Genomic DNA, 23,784 nt, shown 5'->3' with positions numbered 1-23,784 from the left:
GGATAAAGTGGAGGGTAAGCAAAAATGAGGAAAACCCTCCATAAGGTAGACTGACGCAATGGACTGCAACAATGGACTCAAACATACCAATAATTATGAAGATGGCACATAGCCGGGCAATGTTTCCTTCTGTTATAATAGGTCACCATAAGCAAAAACTGACTAAACAGCAACTAACAAGAGTGAAAAAGAGAGTAATGCCAACATAAAAGGTTCAGCTTGGAATAGAAGAACTACTGTGCAATGTGACCAGGAGAAATTCAGTGGCACCCCTGCATCTTATCTTTTCAGTCTTCCTCAGGATTGACACCCCAGTGTCTCTCCTTCTCCCATGCTGTCTTGCCCTTCAAGGGCCCTTCTCATTATTGTCTCTGCTTCTGTCCTCTTTCAACTCTCAGCATTCCCCAACTCACTCCTTGTATTATATACATACACATTTTTAATTTTCTCCTTTATTTCTCATAAGTACTTTTAAGCACAACTAAGATTATGGCCTCTCCACCGACAGGTCTATTCACAGAGGTACAGGCCCCTCCTGTGTGGCTGTATGGCTGGGCCACACTAGGTGTGTCAATCTGTCTACATTATCATACTCACCTTTCCCTTAGAACCTAAGCTAATAAGGCTGGGAGAATGTATTTGATACAGAACAATCTTTATACATAATCCCTAAAGTGCATTGAAAGTTTGATTGATACAGTGGCCTTCTTCCAAGTGCTAAGGGCATTAGAGTGCAGGAGGAACATACACTTGTTAATATACCCCAAACTTTAAAAAAAAAAAAAAAGGGCCATGGTAGCAGTGGGCCTTGTGAAATAATGGTTTAGGGCATGGGCAGGTTTGAGTTTGAATTCTGGCAGAATTACTTAGTAGGTGTGTGACCATGTGGATTAAGTTAGTTAATTTCTCTGAGTGATCCTATGGGGAAGTCACTTAATTTCTCTGAGCAAGTGTAAAAAAAGATGATCTTCAAGGTCCTTATCCTCTGAGATCTAAATTTCAATGACTCTTACATAACCAGCAGTTGCTATCAAGTTGATTCTGACTCATGGCAATACCATGTGTGTCAAAGTAGGACTGTGCTCCATAGTGTTTTCCATGGCTGATTTTTCAGAAGTAGATTGCTAGACCTTTGTTCTAAGGTCTTGCTGGGTGACTTGAAGCTCCAACCTTTTGATTAGCAGCTGAGCATATTAATTGTTTGCAACACCCAGGGACTCTTAGATAGAGAGGGCTAAATAACTATTGCTGTTGTTGTTGTTAGGTATCGTCGAATCAGCTCCAACTCATAGCAACCCTATGTACAACAGAACAAAACAATGCCTGGTGGTGCACCATTCTCACAATCCTTGCTATACCTGAGCCCATCATTGCAGCCCCTGTGTCAATCCATCTTGTTGATGGTCTTCCCCTTTTTTGCTGACCCTCTACTTCACCAAGCATGATATCCTTCTCTAGGGTATTCTTCCCTTCTGACAACATGACCAAAGTAGATGAGACGAAGTCTGGCCATTCTCCCTTCCAAGGAGCATTCTGCTTGCACTTCTTCCAGGGCAGATTTGTTCATTCTTCTGGAAGCCCATGGTATTTTCAGTATTCTTCACCAGCACCATAATTTGAAGGCATCAACTCTTCTTCAGTCTTCCTTAATCATTGCCCAGTTTTCATGTGCATATGAGGTGACTGAAAATACCATGGCTGTGTTAGGTACACCTTAATCTTCAAAGTGACATCTTTCCTTGTTAACACTTTAAAGAGGTCTTTTGCAGCAGATTTACCAAGTGCAATATGATGTCTGATTTCTTTACTGCTATTACCATGGATGTTGATTATGGGTCCAAAGAAAATGAAATCCCAGACAACATCAATCTTTTCTCCATTTATCACGATGTTGTTTATTGGTCCAGTTGTGAGGATATTTGTTTTCTTAATGTTGAAGTGTAATCCATCAAAGACTATAGTCTTGGATCTTCATCAGTAAGTGATTCAAGTCATCTTCACTTTCAGCAAACAAAAATAACTATCAGTGACTGATAATATAAATATAGTATAAAAATAACGATAAATGAAAAAGTGATTTAGGACTCAAAAGAGATAAAGCTTTACATACTGAGAAAGAATGACCAAATGAATGAAGTTAAAATAGATGATACTCATCCTATTAAGAGATGTTCACTCACATCCACATCCCTTTCACCAGTGTCAATGTGGTGAAATTTCTAATGGTTATTATTATTTAACATTTAAGAGACTCCACTTCATCAGAAACTTAGTCAGGATCACTTTTTTATAGGTCAGTCGTCTACGCAGATGAGCATTTGAAAAAAAAAAAAAAAAGTTTTACTCAAATTCAAAACAATCTTCTTGAAGTCAACACAGCCTGTGGGTTTTTCTACTCAAAATGTTTTTGTCATCTGGGATGTTTTTGAAATAGAATAACAAATGCCTGTAAGAATTGTGACTACTGGAGTGACTTGTTTTGGGGAAGTTTAGAATGCTGAACATTTTTAAATACTTTTATTTTTCACTCTGCACACAGGAAGCACTTAGATGGAAAAAAATATATTATTTTGATGTACGGAGGGTTAGTCGCCTTGAAACCTTCCTCTCCTTTGGCAGAGAAAGGCTTGGAGAAGGTGTACGTCAACTTAAGAGTCTGGAAGATCAGTTCTTCTTACTTGGTTGTCAGTTAATGACTCTGTCAGGTTCAACACTGAATAGCAATAGGGAAGTCAGAACAATGAGTGAGGTTTGATACCACTGATCTCTTGTAAGTATCATATGTGTAATATCAATCTGGTACATTTTTATAGGGATCCCTAGTGGCACAGTGATAAAAGTACTCAGCTGCTAACTAAAAAGTTGGCAGCTCGAACTCACCAGTCACTCTGTGAGAAATGCAAGGCAGCCTGCTTCCGTAAAGATTTGCAGCCTTGAAAACCCTATGAGGCAGTTCTACTCTGCCCTATAGGTTGTCATGAGTCAGATTTATCTTGACAGCTGTGCAGTCAATATATTTTTATAAGGGGTCAGGGGTGGGTTCATTTGTAGAATTCCTACTTTCCATGCAGTATACCTGGGTTCAATTCCCAGCCAATGTACCTCAAGTGCAGCTATCACTTGACTGTCACTCTGATGCTGGACAGGTTTTAGCAGGTCTTCAAGATGAAGACAGACTAGGAATAAAGACCAAGCTATCTACTTCCAAAAATCAGCCAATGAAAACCTTATGGGTCACAACAGCCCAATCCCCTTGTATACAGAGTCACTATGAGTCTGAGGCTGAGTGGACAGACTCTAACAACTACAATGTTTTTTTACAGAGTTCCAGATTTTACAAAGTATCATTTATTTTAGCTACTCCATGAGCTAAGCAAAATAAGAGTTATTTTCCCATTTTTCAGATCAGAAGACTTGTTTAAGCCACGGCTAGTAGGTGGGGAACCGATACTAGAACTCAGGCCTCCCCCCTAAACCCAGCACCCATATGTCAAGTAATTTCCCTATCAGTTAGGGTGCTTTAGGGTAAAAATGTTTGCATCTCCTTGAAACACCTTTCTTTCTAGGCTTGTTGCCATACAGCAAAATGGCATCTCTAGCTAAATGCAGTGATTCTGAGCCACCCATTTGCCAGTTCCTTTAGGATTACCCTGTGCAAGTTGGAATGTCAGTGCAATTTTGGAAGGAAGGATTTCCTAAAGAGCTGGGGGAATTTGAACACTTAAAAAGAGTCATACCGAGGCAGAGAGCTGTACTGGCGCTGCGCTTGCTGGAAACTCTCCCGCTCCTCTTGCCGCTGCCGCTGCATCTGCACCTCGACAGACACGGAGTGCCTGCCGCTCTGCGTATAGGGCTTGGAGTTTGGCTAATGGAGAAAAATGTGAAATAATTAATAAGAAGAAACTACCCATCTTACATAACTTGCTGATTTAATTATAAATCTTAGGGACTGATTTTGAAACATCTTGAAAGTTCAGTGAGGTTTTGGTTTTCGTGTTTTGATTTTTCAAAATCAAGTTTCTTTGAGAGCAAGATTTACTCCTATGATCCCAAAATACTCAGTCATCTGAAATTTTTATTTTGGCTTGGAAATATAATTTAAAATCGAAAGGGCACCCTGTTCAATCTTCTGTGTATGTGTGTGTGTGTGTTTTGAGGTTTAAGTATCTTTTATTTCCTCAACCCACATTCTATTTCTTGTTGTTAGGTGCCATTGAGTTGATTCTGACTTGTAGCAACCATATATAGAACAGAACAAAGCACTGCCTGGTCCTCTGCCATCCTCACAATGGTTGCCCATTGTTCAGGCCTATTCTGTTCAGTCTTCTTCATGAGGTTTGGCAAATATTTATATTAGCTACCAGCTTACTTTCCTTGTATATATGGCAAATGCAAGGAGAGTAAGGTTCCACAGAGGACTAGAAGTTAGTACACACACACACACAAACACACACAAGCTACAATAAGTCACAAAAGTCCATGGGTGCATGCTTGAAAGTTGGCCACACTAGTGATTTTTTCATTTAGTAGTTATATAAATTGTACGATAGCAACCTAGCACACAATACAGTTGATTCTCCATTTACTACAGCATGGTAGGTACATTTTGAAATAAGATTATTTTAAACTGAATACTCTTAAGAATGTATAGTTCATTCTCTGCTAGTCTATGATGGCAGCCAAGGGGGGATTAGAGAAATTTATCAAAAGAAGAAGCCCAAAAGCTAATAGCTACTGGAACAAGTTATTAGAAAACATACACACACACACACACAAACCTCACTGCTGCTGGGTTGAGTGCAACTTAGCAACTCTGTAGGATAGAGTCATATTGTCCCATAGGGTTTCTAAGGCTATAATCTTTACAGAAGCAGACTGCCACATCTTTCTCCCATGGAGTGGCTAGTGGGTTCAAACCTTGACCTTTTGGTTAGCAGCCAAATGTTTCAACCACTGCACCACCAGGGCTCATTTGAATTAATTATTAGATAATGGCAATTTACCTATGTTGATTATAACCTTAAGGAGCCCTGGTTGTACAGTAATTAAGTGTGCCAGATCAATCTTTCTTATTAGGTTGGATTCTTATCTGTTGGATTCAACACTGACTAGCAGAAGGGAAGTCAGAATGATAAGTACTGATGTTTAGTACTCCTGATCTCATGTAAGTATCATACATGTAATATTAATGCCCCATATTTTTATAGGAAGCACAGTGGTTATAGTACTCATTATGATGTTAACCAAAAGATCGGTGATTTCAACCTACCAGCTGCTTCAGGGGAGAAAGATGTGGCAGTCAGCTTCCATAAAGATTATAGCCTTGAAAATCCTATGAGGCAGTTCTACACTGTCCCATAGGGTTGCTGTAAGTTAGAATTAACTCACGGCAATGAGTTAATCATAACCCTATATAGATTTTCAATCCCTCTAGTTAAATACTAAGGAGCTCTGGTGGCATAGTGCCTAAGGCATTTGACTGCTAACCAGAAGTTTGGCAGTTCAAATCCACCAGCTGCTCTGTGGAAGAAGACAGGGTGTTCTGGTTACCTAGTGCCAAGTATCTACCACAAATGGGATGGCCTTATCAAACAGGAGTTTATTCTCTTAGTTTGGAGGCTTTAAGTCCAAGTTCAAAGTGCTAGGCTCTAGGGGCTGTGGGAAAGCCTTGGCTTCTTCAGCTCTGCCTCTTGCTCCCGGCCCACTGAAGCTAGAGGCATCTCTTCACTCAGGTAGCTACTGGCTGCTGAAGCTAACAAGCCCAAGGTCAACAAAGAAAATGGTACAGTCCTGATGTTACCAAACCACATGGCAGGCCATTAATTTAAGTCCAGTGAAAGTCCCAAGGTTGGTAGAGCATGGCAGGCTGCTGAACAATGGCTTGGCTACATGCAGGATTCGAGCATGCCATAAGCTAGAGACTATCCCCAAGACTTCTCCTTATATACAGGAAGCAGACCACATCCTAGGAGCTCTGGTAGCTTAGTGCCTACGGCACTTGACTGATAACCAGAAAGCTGTGTGGTTCAAACCCACCAGCCACTCCTCGGAAGGAAGATGGGGCACTCTACTTCCATAGTGATACTGCCTTGGAAACCCAAGGAGGAGTTGCTATGAGTCGGGGTCGACTTGACGGCACATAACGACAACAAGAAGACCACATCCTAAAGGCAGCTACTCAGCTGCTTGAGGTAGAACACACCATGGAGTTGATTGCCAGTCTCATCATGGGGAATAACTACCACCAGCTGCCCAGCCATTCAACCAGGCCCAGCGAAGTTAACATACAAATTTAAATACCACACAGTGCTATCTACTTCCGTAAAGATTTATCGTCTCAGAAACCTGATGGGAGATGCTATGAATTGGAATTGACTTCATGGCAGTGGGTTTTGGTTTAGCTAAGTACTGGAAGTCTCTGGGTGATGCATACTTTAGTCGGAAGGTCATCTGATTTAGTGCTATATAATATATGTTGTGAGGTATGAGTTGGAATTGAGTCAATGACACAAGAAAACAAGTACAGACCAAGTACCTGGGGATATTTCAATTTTTACTGACAGTTGTTAAATTGCCTTCTAGATCATTAGATTATCTTTTAGATCTGGATATTTGAAATGAAAGCCACTTAGTTCAAAATGCAGAACAATGCCTCTAACTTTACAAAACATCAGACAACAGTTTATCATAACATCAGTGAGATCAACTCTTAAGTCATCTTTTTGCAGCTTGCTAACCTCTGCTCCCTCTTTGTGTTATGCAACATTGTACAATAGGCATAGTCCCAGGGAAGAATGTTTGTGACAAAAAAGTTAGATTTTTTTTTTAAGAGTTGAAAATCAATAGCAGACTTTTGATAATAATTTTCTAAAATAACAAAGTCTTAACAATCATTTGGACAGCTGGAAGATAGCATGTTGGTTTCTTCCCTAAAGAATGGCTCCTGAGGTTGGCTTTTGTCCGAATAGAAATCAAGCATTATCTTTTGTTCTGTGCCTGGCGAACACTATCTTATTTGTTGGTAAGCAATAATAAGGCAATAAACAGGACAAAAATTTCAAAGCATATGGGCATAGTCAGCAAGCATATTAAAAATATCCCGATACAAAAATAATGTGTGAAGAGATTAGGCTTTACAATACCCCAGTCTCTACTAGTGGATGTTTATAACCACACTCATTGGAACGAATGTGTGTTCAGAGACCCACTCCACAACACAGTTCAAATAACACATCAGTGGTGCCTTCAGCAAGAAAAACACTCCACTGAGTGAGTTCTGCTTATGCAAACAAAGCATCAACGATTGTTCATCAACTACATTAATGGAGACAGACATTTTCTTCCATAACACTTGATGAGGCTGGCCAAAAAGGAAATGGAGCTGTTTTAATTTTCATGGTGAGCCATGGGAGGCTTGAACAAAGCCACTGGGCAGAGGGAAAGCCGAGAAAGAAAATACTACACAATTTCCATGATGCCCTCAAAAAGAACCACATTTTCCTTTCCTTTTCACTCAGTATAAGCTATATCCATGTGTCAAGCAGTCTTGAAAGATTTGGCATTCTGCAGCAAGATTTAGTAACCAGCTTTTTAAGCTCATGCTGTTCTGTGACACACTGCTTGTGGAGATGTGAAAAGAAAATGCAAGGTCTTGTAGAAATTTCAGGTGTGTTTTTAAGTTGTTTCTCCCAGAGGCCTGAAAATTTTATTCTGACAGGAAAAAGAAGTCGAAAGGCTTTTGTTTCCTCAACTGTGTGTTTGCTGACACTGTTCACCTCAAACCTTATCAGCTTCAAGCATCTAGCTGGATCCTGACAAACCCCAATAATGGAATTATCATCACATGGGACCCGAACACTTGAAATGAGAGAATGAGTTTGGTATCAGAAGACTGACATATTTCATAGTATCATGCTCACTGTGATGAAATTGAAACCTAAGATCTGTCATTAATATTTTACTCCATTTCTCTTTTCAGAGCATGCTAAAGAGATAGGTTATTAAAAAGAACCACACTGATCTTTATGATAAAACTTTAATGGGCCACAAGATTTTAAGGAAGATTGCATATATGACCAGCCCATAGCAACAACTAAATAAGTTTATCTTGGCAAGTTTTCTACTTGACCTGAACCTAAAATAACCTCTCTAGTTCACAATTTCAATGAGGATCTCATAATAATGTAAATTGTGGAAACAGAATTACAATTGGCAATCCTGACTTTTAAATACTGCAGTTTCAATCCCTAAGGCAGAAACAGAACGTATTGGAAGCCAAAATCACAAAAATGAAAGAAAGAAATGAAGAAAGAGATATTTGTAACCCCACAGAGAAGTACATGTTTTTGAACAAAACATTATCAACAACTGAAATAACCAAGTAATATCTGTACAGGAAAATAGGCGTGGAAGCATGATGGAGATAAATCTGGTGTTTCACCAGATAAACAAGACAAGACTGTTTTAACAGTACAAATTACAAATAAGCCTGGCCTTATTTGTGATGAAATTGGTGACAAGTAATGACCTTTTAAAGCAAAAAAAAAAAAGGCCAAGGCTGCCAAGGCCATAATAACAATAGAGATTGTAAGATATAAGTAAATGCATGATTATCTATTACATAGTACACTGGAGGGCCATGATATGTGAAGCTTTCCATGGCTTGTGTTTAAAACCACAAGTGAAAGCTATGCATGTTGATTTTGTAAATGAGCCGCAAAGAACTGGTCTTTATCATGGTTCTAAAGGTACTATTTTAAGTTTGGGAATGCTACACAATTTTGGTAAGACAAGTGTAAAACAAAATATAGAAAAATGTCTATCACTTAAAGCTTTTCATGGCATTAAGCATTTTTCTCAATTAAATGACATCATTCTTGCATTTACAAAAACAAAGCACAAAAAAACCTCAAAAATAATAGATAGTAGACTAAAGAACAAAAATAAATGCACACAGTACAAGGTTTCAGTACTAATTTAAGAAGCAAGCCCACTGCTGCCAAGTTGATAATGACTCATACATTTGACCCCAATGAGTGTAGAGTAGAACTGCATCCCATAGGGTTTTAATATGAAAGTATATGTGATACTTATAAAATGAAATTTATTTTTATTTTATAAAAAAATTATATAAATATTTAATAACTGTTAAATACCCTGTCATTTTTACTTCACACAGGTAAGAAAAAGTGTGTGTATGTATACTTATACATGTGTATGTGTGTGTAATTACATATATGATATCATTATACATAATTTCTGGTAAGCTTTCTACTTAAATATAAATCATTAAAAAAAAACCTTCAAATTTTCACACAGGCCCAAGGGCATGTGTCTTAGTTCTCTAGTGCTGCTGTAAGAAATACCACAAGTAGATGGCTTTAATAAACAGGAATTTATTCTCTTACAGTTTAGGAAGGAGCTCTGGTAGCATAGTACCTAAGGCACTTGACTGCTAACTAGAAGGCTGGCGGTTCAAACCCACCAGCCACTCCTCGGAAGGAAGATGGGGCAATCTACTTCCATAGTGATACAGCCTCGGAAACCCAAGGAGGGGTCGCTATGAGTTGGGTCCGACTTGACAGCACATAACAACAACAACAACAACACAGTTTAGGAGGGTAGAAGTACAAATCCAGAGTGCCAGGTCTAGGGGCTGGGTAATGGCCCCTTGACCTTGGGATTCAGCTCTACCTCTTGTTCTAAGCCCACTGGAGGTAGAGGCTTCTTCTGACTCATGCAGCTACTGGCTGCTGAGGCTAATGAACCCAAGATCAGCAGGTAAAATGGCAGAATCCCAAGATCAGTAGGCAACACAGTAGCCTATTGGTTCAAATCCAGGAACTGGAGATGACAATCCAGCCAAACTCAGGATCCAAATATGCCAAAAAGCTACAGTCCTTTCTCAAAACTTCTCCATGTATAATGGAAGCAGGTCACATTCCTAAGGCAAGTAATTAGCTCACAGCAGATTCTACCATGGAGGTGATTACCATCTCATTATGGTGAATAACTACATCCAGCTGCCATACCACTAGAACCACAGCCCAGCCAACTTAACACACAACCTTAACTACCACAGCTTATAGAAACCAAAACCAAACCTACTGCCATTGAGTTGGTTCTGATGTAGTGCCTAAGGCATCTGACTACTAACCCGAAGGCTAGCTGTTCAAACCCACCAGTCACTCCTCAGAAGGAAGACTGGGCAATCTACTTCCATAGTGATACCTCCTTGGAAACCCAAGGAGGGGTTGCTATGAGTCGGATCCAACTTAACAGCAGTAAGTTTGTTTTTTTTTCTTTTTAGTTTAAATCTTTATGGAAGCAGACTGCCTCATCTTTCTCTCACAGAGCAACTGGTGGTTTCGAACCACCGACCATTGGGTTAGCAATCAAATTAAGCACTTTAACCACTGAGCACCAGGGCTCCTTGGGATGTATTAAAAAACAAAAAAAAAGTAAATAAATAAAATATAATCAATTTGTGTACCTTGAATAGAAAGCTACAATGATGATGGTGAGGATGTTGATGATGGCAATAAAAATTAAAAGAGCAGTGGTATATCTTTGAGATTCAGAGGCCTGATTTTAGTCATTCAAATGTGTTGTAAACCTAATATGAATTACATATTATGGCAAAAATGGTAACGTAAGTATTTAGTGGAGGGTGCATAGAATAATTTTTATGTCAATAAATCACATAAATAGTGTAAATTCTTTACTCTTTTTTAAAAAATATTCACTTGCCAATATTAGTAATTGCTTTCTATAGTAAACATGTTAATAAATCTTCATCAAAACAAAGTTAACTCTTGTCTGTCAATTCCACTCTCCCACGCCTCCACTCCCACCCCATTACAGACTATACTTTTAAAACTATCGATTGAACTCTTGCGGGTTCTGAATGTTGAACAGCTTAATTGCTGCTAATGATGTTAGTAATGGCTGAGAAATCTGCAGAGCTGACCAACTTCCCTCATAAAATTTTTATAAATGCATGTTTTGGTCTTAACACAGTATCTATCTCCATCTTATCTTTTTCAATCAGTGGTTGGATCTATTTTTTCCCCCATTTTACCATTCCCATCCTAAGCGCCAGGTACATTGAAAATGAAAGAGTAGCTCAGTAAAACCAGATGGGCCCTCTAGTATGGTGAGAGAGTGGCAGCCTCAAGGAGTTCTTCAATTCCTACTGCCCAAGGTCTTTGTGGGTCAGCAAGGTTTTGGCTGGCTGGGTCATGAGGCTAAAAGAAAGATGCCTAGAGATTCTTCCAATGTGTAACTGATACCCTTTGCAACAAGAATGGGTTTCTCCAGGTCTCTTTCTAAAGAAGATGATTTTTCCCCAATTTAAGCTGCATAACTCGTTGAAAAGCTGTCAACTAAGACAACAGTTTTTGACTCAGCTCATGGAGGCCCACTAAGAGGCAATGACAGCAGACATCCTTTTAAGTCTTACAAGAGATGAAAATGCAAGAAAACCATCATTTTCTCAAATTCACTAGGTACGTGCAAGGCAATCTGGGGTTGCAGGGTGGCTGGGGACTGTGAATTGACTTTCCGATTAGAGTAGGCAAAACCCTAAAAAAGAAAGAGAAGCCCTTAAAAGTCCAAGGAAGGACAAACAGAATGAAGGACAGATTTTATTTGTTTAAGACACCTAGGCAGAGAGCTTGGGGGAGAAGAGGATATTCAGATTGCAGAGTATCTATTTTCTATCTAAAGGACTGAACTACTTTCAGTCACTACCAACCTGGGATGGAAAGGATTTAGCAATATAGCTATTAAAGGCTCCATTATCCCATCTATCAATCGTCTCAGCCGGCAAGTCTCCTTGTGGGCAACACTCAGGTATCTGCAAAGTTTTAACAGCATACTGTACTTATGTCTGCAGCCTGCAATTTAATTCTTTTAAAAGCAACACTAAGTCCTGTCCATATCTGAGCTCTGTGATAATAACCCTAACCTCAGCTATTGTTCCATTATCTTAAGGAAAGATTTAAAGCAACTTACTGCTTTATTTATGTTGCACCTGGCACTACATGAGGAAGAAGGCTTTTTTTTTTTTTTTCCTCTATCCTTCTCTTACTCAACTTGGGAGAGAATTCACTTCAATTATGGAGCTAAGGAAATTTTCTGGGCCTCTGCTCATCTAAAGACCTTTTGTGCCACAGATCAGCTTCTTCAGGCCCAAACATTATTTTGAACAAAAGCTCAGGGACAGGTGCATTCCATACTGCTAGAGTTCAGAGACAGCATTTTGAAAGTGGTTGAATTGAAAACTGCTACTTGGATGAATTTTGTGCAGCACCCCTCTATCTATGTAAAGTAATTGGTTTGGATATTTTGCTATATGACACATCTGGCTGTACTTTGTGTGTGGGCACTTCTAACAAGCAATACAATTTTACCTAATATGGTCTAAGTTGTACACACAGCTTGAAGATGAATTTACGGTTCTTTACAACTAAAGTGATTACAAACCATTCCACTGGGTGAGATCATGGGCTCATCCTTTCCAAACACAGTGATTGTTCAAGGTCAGGAAACATAGAGGGAAAAAAATATCCAAGATACTCAAAGCTCATTTTGTAAAACAGATAACAGGAGCCATAGACAAAGCTACATTTTGAACAACTGAACAGTTTTTTTAAAGGCAACTGGTATTAAAATTAATACATTAAGAGGAATTACAGTCACTTTAAGTTCAATTACATGATCAGTAGAATAGAATGTGCATGGTGAGATCCCAATTGTTTGAACATGGGGAAAACAAAGAAAAAAGAAAAGGTCAACTTCTGACCCACAATTTGGGAAATTATTCCATTCCTAAGGTAATCAGCCTGTCATCCAAATAATTCCCTGTTCACTCATTGCAGGAAAAAAAATAATACAAGCCAAGTTGTCTGTCTAAAGTTGCTATGGCATTTTGATATACAATAATTTGGCCTATGACCTTCAGTAGTTGAGTTTCCAAATGTACAAGATTTTCTGTAAAGTTTTTTTCTTAATGATTGTTCATATTAAGGAACAGATAATGTAGAAACATATGCCAATATATGATATTCACTGCTTCCATTAAAAAAAAAAAAAAAACAACTTTATAAGAAACCAAAATGGAATCAAATCTTTTCACATCCAATGAAAAACAGTTGGGGAAGCAGAAAAATGATCATTTGGCCTCAAAGAAGCACAAAGGTCTTATGTGTGGATATAATATTGTCAACCAGAAATAAATCCATCAATCTTAGTTCCTAAAGATATATTTTTTCTCAGTAACATATTTAAAATATATCACAATTTCAAAGAGGTATTCGTTCAAGCCTTTCTTGACCACCCAGAAGTGATCTGGATGTTGCTCCCTAATACTCTAAGCAGGCTGTATTAGTAGTTGCCACTGAGTCAATTCCAAGTAGAATTGCTCCATAGGCTTTTCAAGGCTGTGACCATTTTTAGAAGCAGTTGCCAAACCTTACTTCTGAGGAGTCTCTAGGTGGGTTTGAATCACCAACATATAGGTTAGTAGTCTAACACTTAACCATTTGTACTACCCAGGGACTCCTATCATATCACTCCCAGACAGCAGAATATTCCTTTATTTTGTCTTAACTTTGTTGTTGTTGTTGTTGTTGTTGTTGTTATGTGCCATCAAGTCGGCCCCGACTCATAGTCTTAACTAGACTACAGAATTCTAAAGGCACTCTCTCCCCACCCTCATCTTTGCTCTCTATTATCACACATGACTAGACTCTAGTAAGCACTCAATAAGTCTGATGGCTTAAATAATTAATTAGAGGATGTTTTGAAACACTGGTCTGAAATCTAGATTCCCAGAAGAAGTAAAAGGGCATGATGCTACTCCTGGTTGTAAGCATGGTGTAGAGAAAGGGAATGAGAACCCACAGTGGGGTTTTGTCAGGTTGGAGCTATGCATGTGTGTGAAGACCACCTCTATGTGCAGTTTCTGTTTTCTCCTTCAGTTTGGAATTGTGGTCATTTTTCTTCTCAAATTCTTTGTTCAAATAGATGAAGCATATTTACCACAGAGTTCAAAAGAATTCTGCTTTAAGAACTCTCGGAGGTACAGATGAGTCAATTATGCCAAACACTATCAGTAGATTAACATAATTCTGGAATGTTGCTACATGGAAATGACTCAGTTCACTTTATCATCTAGAAAAATAAACTAAATCTTTATTGTAGGGGAAAAAAAACAGTAACAACAACAAAAAACAGTAACAATTAATAGCAACACTGCTGTAGAAGACAATTAAAGATTTTCTTAGATATTAGGTTGCTGAATTTGCTTCATATCTTCCCCGGGTCAGGTTAAGCTTGATTTCATGAAAAGTTTTGATTTCTGAGCCCTGGCCTCATAATACCAAAAACCTGTCCTAAGTCCCCATCCAGTGCACCTGAACTGGTAAACAGTGCTTCAAACTAGTAACTCTTCTCCCATTTTTCCTCCATTTTTCCTCCACAGAATCAATCTTCCTTAAAGTCCAATTTGACCACTAAATTTCTTGCTCAAAACCTTTACACGCTTCTCACTTTGTATAGAGTCATGTTATGGGGGTGTTTGGTTTTAGGACCATAAAGGACCATAGAGATCATCTAGACTCTAGAGCAGTGCTTCTCAGAGGTGAGTATGTACCAGAATAACTTGGAGGGCTTGCTGAAATGCATATTCCTGGGCCTCTCCCACACAGATTCAGATTTAGTAGGTCTGAGGCAGGGCCCAATAATTTGCATTTATAACAAGGCAATGTTGAAGGTACTGGTCTAAGAACCATACTTTGAGGAGCTCTGATGAACAGCAGCAGTTCAAGGGACCCAAGGAAGTCTCTGTATTCAGTCAGGAGAGCTCTACTTTGATCTGCTTTATATACTAGGCTTTCTCTTAAAATTTCATTTTAACTAAGGGTTTAGTAAGTGATGATCAGTAATTTACTCTAACCCTCTTGGTTTCCAAATAGAAAACTGTGGCAGAGAAAGCCAGCACACTTGGTTAATGGGTCAGCGTTCTTTATACAAGCATTTTTTGAATTTTCAGTCTAGCTTTGAAGGCTCCTACTACATTTACCTTTATCTCCTCTTCAACATGACTGACTTCTCAGTTTTGTTTCAACTGCGTTGTTTACCCTTTCCCAAAGAAATCAGAATCATTTTTCATTCAAATCTTTTGTAATATCTTTATCCCTCTGTTTTGACTCTTCCAAACAGCCCACATAGTCACTGTATAACGCAAATAACGCATACATTCTAAGATTTTTGTGAACCATACCTTCCTCTCAGATATTGTCATAAGCACCCTATGCTAATTTTTATAACATGTAAAATAATTAGCATAGTGTGCTTATGAAAATAGATTTGAAAGGGGGAAGGAAAGGAGGGTGTGATTGCTAAAAAAAATGTAGAATGCACACATTATTTGCCTAAATATATGGTATATTTCCAACACTGTGATTTGAACTCATCACTTCTTAGATACTAATCTCTGTCTTCTACTTCAATAAGCTCAATGCATGGATGGCCATACCTTAGACCTCAACATCGTTATGAAATGGGACATTTCCAACATCTCAGCTCCCCCAAAATACATTTTTTTAACCACAACCTCCTATGCCCCTATCACCTCATTTCTACCTAACTTGCCTTTACCATCTTATGAACCTCTAAATCACTGGTCTCTCAGGACCCTCCAAGGCTAATAGGATAACCTTTCTTTGAGCTGCATTTGCCAACCTCCCCAGACTGGCTGATAGAGTTCACGTTCAGTCATTTCACCAGTATTCAGACTATGAAACTTTCCCTGATTTTCTGTCATGTCTGTCTTCTAAATCCCAACACAGGGTCTATCTTTTTGGTTTTTTTTTTTTTTTCTTTCTATTTCCAGTTCTCTAAGCTTTGCTGGTAGCTCTGGAGGCATAGTGCCTAAGGCATCTGACTGCTAACCAGATTGGACAATCTACCACCGTAGTGATACTGCCTCAGAAACCCAAGAAGGGGTCATGTGAGTCAGAACCAACTTGACAGCAGTGAGTTTGTTTGTTTGTTTTAAGCATTGTTGGTTTTGGTTGTATTACTGTGTTGACCCTCAGCTAGATTTTTCTAGCTTAAGTAGCTTATTATTCATTCCTAATGGACTCGAATAAGTGTCTCACAGAAATTCTTCAAAATTCCCATCATCCCAAACCCTCAAATCCACTCTCACACTTTTCATTCCCATAAGTTCCATCACCTCTAGGACAAAACACAAGATCAGAGCACAAGTCTGGGCTACATTCTGTAGGATCAGCAGGCCATACTGTGGAATTTCAACTTTATAGTGTTTATAGTGTGGATAGTGAGAAGTTTTGCCCTAATAGGTCACTGTGGTGGCATTGTGGAGGATGGATAAGAATAGGGATGGAACCAGAAAAATTAGAAGGATGAAATGCTTACACAAGAAGACTAAGGGAGAGCAAAGAAAGAAGGATTACTAAATACTGAACTTTGAGTACTGCAGATACATAATAGATATATGTGGAACTAATTTATTTTGGTTCTTTGATTCTGAGAAAATTATACCTAAAGAAAGGATTCACTAAACTTAAAAAAAAAAATGCATTGTTCAGAGCAAAAATACTTTTTCTATGACTTATCATAAGGCAAGAAACCCTATTATGCAATGGACAGATGGTGCAACAAGATATAAAATGAAATTAGCAATGATGAAACACAGATGAAAATAAGAGAAAGGTCAATATGTGAAAGGTCAAAGGAATCTGGCTCCAACTCATCTCCTTTCATAGAGAATTGAGGTCATAGCTTAGTGGCCTTTATTGCTGCAAAAATGTAAGACTATTCATTGTGCCCAAGACCACAAACTCACCCAGGGTTGTTCAAAACTATAGGTACGTCGCCGATCTTCTACATCTTCATCCTGCTTTGCTTGTTGAAATTCTTGCCTCAGACGCTGTATCCGATCATGGTTGCTAGGAGTTGATCTGTTGCTGAAAGAGAGAAGGGGCAACAATGAACACCATTCACTAATATAAGCTGTGGATTGCAGTTGCCAGGAAATTAAAAAAAAAAAAAAAAAAAAGGCAGCTTGCTGTGAAATGATGCTACACAAGAGGAAATGGATTTTTTTAAAACAATATCTGGGCATTTAAAGTCTGTTTTAATTTTGTTCTTATGTTTCAGGCTTATTGAAGTTAAGACAGACATTCAAGTGGGTGAGTAGTATTTTTAGATATTCTCTTTGTATGCTGTTCTTTAAAAGCCTCATTTACTTTCTGTAATCTGGTGAGGTGTTGGCAGTGAAAATTGTTTGGAAAGGACATTAGATTAGAATTCAGAAATACCATAATCCTAGCTCCTCTAGCATAGTGCCTAAGGCATTGGATTGCTAAACAGAAGGCTGGTGGTTCAAACCTACCAGCCACTCCTCAGAAGGAAGATTGGGCAATCTACTTCGATAGTGATACTGCTTCAGAAACCCAAGGAGGGGTCGCTATGAGTCAGATCTGACTCAATGCAGTGAGTTTGTTTGGTTTTTAGCTCCTGTACTTTCCTCGACTAAGACACTTAATAGGAGCTCTGGTAGCATAGTGCCTAAAGCACTTGACTGCTAACCAGAAGGCTGGTGGTTCAAACCCACCAGCCACTCCTTGGAAGGAAGGTTGGGCAATCTACTTCCGTAATGATACCACCTCAGAAACCCAAGGAGGGGTCGCTATGAGTCCAGTCCAACTCAATGGCACATAATAACAAAACAACAACAAGACACTTAATGCCTTTGAGTTGTGGATTCTTTATATATGAAGTGCAGATGAAATAATTTTTGCTCTAAATATGAAAGTTATAACAATCAAGTGAGCTAACACCATAAAAATACAACCTTACCAGCGTGCAGTATCATTTTCTTAATGTCATTATATGAAGTTCCCATTTATGAGTCACTAGAGGGTCTTTATACAAAATGCAACTCTCAGAGCATGAATGAAAAGCATTTTTTAAATAAGTTCAGGTAGTAGTTTGATTTAACCAGTTAGTTAATAACAATGTTTCCTTCCTTGTACAGTATTAGATTTTATTTTATCTTCATAAAAGCTTATAGGATAGGTACAAAATGCAGTATTTCACACACACACACATGCATGCACACATGTGTTCACCAACAAAGAAACTGACATTAGAAAAAGATAAGTGACTTGTCTGAAGTCTCCCAGCTGGCCAGTGGAGCAAATGAGACTAGAATCCATATCATCTGGCTTATAAGCCAGCTCTCATTCCAGCCATGTTTTATGACATAGTACAATATAAATCGGATTCCAAATTCCCTCCTTCATAAAGGAGATTTGATGGTGCAGTGCCTAAGGCATTTGACTGCTAACCAGAAGGCTGGCAGTTCAAACTCACCAGCCACTCTTCAGAAGGAAGATTGGACAATCTACTTCCATAGTGATACCACCTTGGAAACCCAAGGAGGGGTCACTATGAGTTGGCTCTGACTCGACGGCAGTGAGTTTCATTTTTGGTTTTCCCCTTCATAAAACCATAGATTTTAAAAAACTGTTTTTGAAAAAGTAATACAGATCAATGACCAAAATTACATCAACGTTAAGTCTCACAGTACTTTTAGTCCTCTCTATTCATTGTTGTTGTTGTTGTTGTTATGTGCCGTCGAGTCGGCCCCGACTCATAGCGACCCCTCCTTGGGTTTCCGAGGCAGTATCACTACGGAAGTAGGATTGCCCAACCTTCCTTCCGAGGAGTGGCTGGTGGGTTTGAACCGCCAGCCTTCTGGTTAGCAGTCAAGTGCTTTAGCCACTATCTCTATTCATTAAAGCACTATATTGCACCCTATTAGGAAAGCTATTCAAGTACATCAGGTGTATAGTCTGTGTGACCAGCAAAACTTCAGACTTTGTAAGGTTAGGAATCAAGTTATCATACCATCTATATACCCTTCAATCTGTTAGCAGAATGAAAAGGTGCTCCTTACAAGGAAGTTCAGGTGTTAAGGAAAACACATTGTCCTGGTTACTCGGAGTGTGTTTATGAATTCTATTGGCTGCAAAACCCCCTATGTAATGTAATTTATGAGAAGGTAGCTTGAGGAAAAAAAAGTCTGTCATGGGAAAATGTATAAAATTCTCTGCTGTGATTACCTAGTGCTGCTCTGATAAGAATATACCACAAATGGGATGACTTTAACAAACAGCAGTTTATTCTTACAATTTGGAGGCTTTAAGTTCGAGTTCAAAGTGCCAGGCTGTAGGGGCTGGGTGAAAACCCCTCAACCTTGGGCTTGAGCTCTGCCTACTGCTCCCAGCCTTCAGTGCTGGCTGCTGAGGCTGACAAATCCAAGATTGACAAGTAACAAGGCACAGTCCCGATACTACCAAACCACCTGGCAAGCCATCAATTCAAGTCCATTAAAAGTCCCAAGATTGGCAGGACAGGCTGCTGAACAACGACTTGGCTACGTGCAGGGTTCAAGTGTGCCATAAGCTAGAGACCATTTCCAAAGCTGTTTCTTATATACAGGAAGCAGACCATATCCCTAAGGCAGCTACTTAGCTGCTCACATGGAGCTGATTACCAGTCTCATCATGGGGAATACTACATCCAGCTGCCCAGCCACTCAACCAGGCCCTGCCAAGTTGATTCACAAACTTAACTACCACATTCTCAAACTAACATATGTCTACATATTGTTGTTTTTGTTAGTTGTCATCAAGTTAATTCCGACTCATGGCAAGTCCTTGTGTGCAGAGTAGAACTGCTCCACGGGGTATTTTGTTTGTTTGCTAGTTTTGTTTTTTTAGTGTGATTGGGGTGAAACTTGACTAAGCAAACTGGCTTTCAACAATTCATAAAAATTTTGTGACATCCACTGCAGTCCCCACAATGCAACAGCATTCTTCCCACTTCTTCCTTCTGTTTACCATTTCCCTTCATCCTTCTTTCCTATCCCTTCCTGCCTTCTTTAATCCCATGACAAATGCTGCCCTTTAGATCCTGTATGGTTGATTATTCTAATGAGTGCACACCTTTATGGTATTATTGTTCACCTTACAGGCCTACCATTTGGCTGAAAGTTGAGCCACAGGGGTTGAGTTCAGTTCTTGGCTTGAGGGTATCTAAGGGCCATAGTCTCTGGGAGGGTTTTCAAGGCTATGACATTTTGGAAGCAGATTGCTAGGCCTGTCTCGTGAGGAGCCTCTGGGTGAGTTCAAATCACCAAACTTTGGGCTGGTAGTCAAGAGTTTAACTATTTGTGTCACCCAGCTGCCCTGTGTCTGCATATAATTCCACGCATTTTGAAAGATTACAAAGGTTTCAAAATCTCAAATTGAAAATGTTCATACACAGGACCCCAATATTAATGTCTTTCAAGAATATGAGATAGCATTTCATCACTTAATCACCTTCATATTCCTATCGATTTTATTACAGTTTCTTGAATAGCTTGCCGATACATTCAATTTGATTATTTTCCCAGTAAATAAAAGCTTGTCATCCTTTTGTTCTTCTTCTATCAAATCTTTTGAATGGACCAGTCTGACAACATGAAAGGTGAGCAGGCCTGTAAAATGTGCTATTTGACAACATGAAAGTACACTTTAAAAACTTCCTCTCCACATTTTTGAGTCAACAGATGTTTAAGTAAAACAAGGAGCTCTGGTGGCATGGTGCCTAAGTCATTTGACGGCTAACCAGAAGGGTGGCAGTTCAAACCCACCAGCCACTCCACGGAAAGAAGATAGGACAATGTACTTCCATAAAGATCAACTGCCTCGGAAACCTAAAAGGGGTTGCTATGAGTAGGAATTGAGTCAATGGCAGTGAGTTTGGTTTGGCTTTTTAAAATAGTATATAGCATCTTACCTTGTTCTAACACATAATGTTCAATAACGGCTAATGCTCAATCTATAGATGTCATGGGAGCTCTGGTGACGTAGTGCCTAAGGAATTTGATTACTAACTAGAAGGCTGGCAGTTCAAACCCACCAGCCATTCCATGGATGGAAGAAGACTGGACAATCTACTTCCACAGAGATACTGTCTTGGAAACCCAAGGAGGGGTCACTATGAGTCAAATCAACTCAATGGCAGTGAATTTGAGTATAGATGTCATGCCCAGTCTAAAGAACTCCTTACTCTCTAAGTGACACTGTGCTGGGGCAGGCATGAGAATGGTTAAGTTCATAAGAGAAGGAGATAGGAGAGTGAACATTCATTAATCTCAATGCCATCTTTCCAGCTGTGTCTTCTTTGTTGCTGACATACTTCATAGCTTTTAATGTGAGTATTGTAGGAGGCTTGACTGACAAAGTGTTTTACAAGTCTAACCAGAAAAATTTCTTGATTATTTTCCTGTCTCATAGATAGTTTTACCCTCATAATTATTAACTTCATGAAGTTGAAACCACTGATGAAACTTGACCGCCTACTATTTGTGATTAATTGAAAGTCCAGTTTCCCAGGAAAGGGAGTCAACCCAGTGTCCTTAATTTTAAGTTCTGGTGACCTCATTGTTTTTCAACTATGAGGCAAGTTCAAGAAGTCACTTCTGCTCTTGTTTCCAAATCTGAGCAGGCAGTGAGATCTTTGTTTCACCATCTTTCCCTTTGTTTCCTTTTTTCCTATGCTCTAGAGAAAGCCAATTGACTTGTCTGAGACTAGCAAAGCCACTTTTAGGGTTGAGGTTGGAAAACAGGCTGCAGTGGTTTTCATGATTGATAATGATTTCCAAAGACTGGAAGACCATCAAGCATCCTTGGGGAACAACAGTTGGCAGTCTGAAGGTAAAATCCTGGCTTCCAGAGATGAAACTATTGCAAATGTTAACTTCTGTTTTTCTGGCCAGTCTATCCTTAGCCAATAATTCACATTTGGACTTCTAAAGTTCTTGGTTAGCTCTGCTGCCAGGGAAGCTAAAGGAAATTTTAAATATTCAATAGTGATAGTGACTAACCCCTACATAGCCCAATCAACTTATATTTGCACCACTGACAACTTAAAGTTGCTCTTTTTATTGGGGGTGGGGAGTAAGGGATATAATAAACCTAACAGCAGTGAGTTTGGTTTTTTTGGTTTAGGTCTATCAGATGGCTGAGTGAGACAATAAAACTGGTCATGATAAACAAGTCAGTCATGATTTGCTTGGAGAGAAGAAACTCTGGAGATACTTTTTGTGCAAAAAATACACACAGAAAAAGCAAGACAGTTTAAGTCCAGCACTAACACTTAGCCTTCCCCTACACATCAGTCTAACTGAAACTTTCTTAAATAATTATATTTATTTAATAAATGAAGAGAGATGGTTTTGGTTGAGTAATGAGCTACTTTTTCTCCCCCTGATAAGGTTAAAGAGGATATATCAGATAATGCACTATGGAGATTCCCAATGCAGACACACACTATGTGATCCTGCATTATATGGAATTCAGATCTTTCCCATTCATAATTACCTTGGAGATTGCAACTTCTTCTGTCAGAGACAGACCGCACAGTGTAATAGGCTTCAGCAACTTCAGATTTCACTACTGAAATGTGCTTTGCAGAAACAGCTGAAAATATCAACTCAAGTTAAATAGAGCAATGAGCCCATTTGCAGGTAAGCATTGGAGCCTGTCCTATGCTTGTGCTCCATAGGCATGCTAACTCATTCATTTCCTTTACAGTGAAAGAGAAAAGAAACTGGGTAAGTCATTCTGACTTGAACACACTAAGTGTGTATAAGAACCAGCCAGAGTGCTTGTTAAAAGCGCTGAGTCCTGAGACTTGCCTCTAGATATTCAGATTCAGTAGGTCTAGTGCAGGTTGGGCAATCCTACTTCCGTAATGATACTGCCTCGGAAACCCAAGGAAGGGTCTCTATGAGTCGGGCCGACTCGACGGCAAACAACAACAACAACAGTGCAGAGCTAGGAATCAGCATGTATGCAGAAAGCATGCCAGGTGCTACCAGGACTATACTCTGAAAACAAGACTTGGCAGGCTTCATAAAACCAAAAAACAAACCCTCTGCCATTGAGTCAATGCTAACACATAGGAATCCTATTGGACAAAATAGAGCTGCTCCAAAGGGTTTACAAGGCTGCAAATCCTTACAGAAGCAGATTGCCTCATCTTTCTCCCACAGAGTGACTGGTGGGTTTGAACCACCGACCTTTTGGTTAGCAGCTGAATGTATTAACCACTGTGCAATACTATTGAAAACAAGATCTGCAGGCTTCACCACTAGGACAAATTCAAATGCCCAAAGGAAAATTAACTTAAGAGTAAAGGGGTCTCACTGCATTAGAAGCACTCACATATATTTTGTGACAAGTGCAGGGCGGGGGAGTAAAATTCTTGGTCTGGAGGAGGTGGTCCTTACTTGACTCAAGTAGACACTGCACTAATGGGACGCAGGCCTGGTGTTGCCTTTCAAAACACAGGATTTTGTCAAATTTTAAATGTTAGCCTATTTTTTTTTTTTTTTTTTTCGTATCCAAGGTAAGCCAAACAAAATAAGTCTGTTGGCTGCTAGCTCACAACCTCTATTTTATATTCCACAAATATTGCCTACTTTATATATTGCTTCTCTAGGTTGTTTACTCACTGCACCAAGATAAGGCCAGTGGTCCCCTAGTAACAGTCCCAAGAAACAAGTATTAAAAACTAAAACCCAGGGAAGGAGGGCCATGATGGTGGACTAGGCAGAAGGATTGCACAGACCCTCTTCAACAAAGAAAAGGGAAACCAATTAACACAGACACAGAAGATAATCTTGGATCCCTG

At 39.2% G+C, this 23,784-nt stretch overlaps 1 protein-coding gene across 1 annotated transcript in view; it reads right to left on the bottom strand.

Moving 5' to 3' along the window:
• The window catches only part of PARD3 (par-3 family cell polarity regulator), a 1,032,882-nt gene that overhangs the window by 9,155 nt on the left and 999,943 nt on the right, over positions 1–23,784 (bottom strand). The window contains exons 23-24 of the mRNA XM_007942439.2: positions 16,877–16,997; positions 3,738–3,865 (exon numbers count right to left, since the gene is read on the bottom strand). Coding sequence (XP_007940630.1) covers positions 3,738–3,865; positions 16,877–16,997 — 249 coding nt within the window. The remainder of the gene's footprint in view (positions 1–3,737; positions 3,866–16,876; positions 16,998–23,784) is intronic.

The sequence above is a fragment of the Orycteropus afer genome, unplaced genomic scaffold (genome assembly GCF_000298275.1).
Source record: "Orycteropus afer afer isolate SDZICR_OR568_19922 unplaced genomic scaffold, OryAfe1.0 scaffold00090, whole genome shotgun sequence".
Lineage (NCBI taxonomy): Eukaryota > Metazoa > Chordata > Mammalia > Tubulidentata > Orycteropodidae > Orycteropus > Orycteropus afer.
Note: the sequence above shows the minus strand (reverse complement) of the source record. Positions and strands in the feature narration are given on the sequence as shown.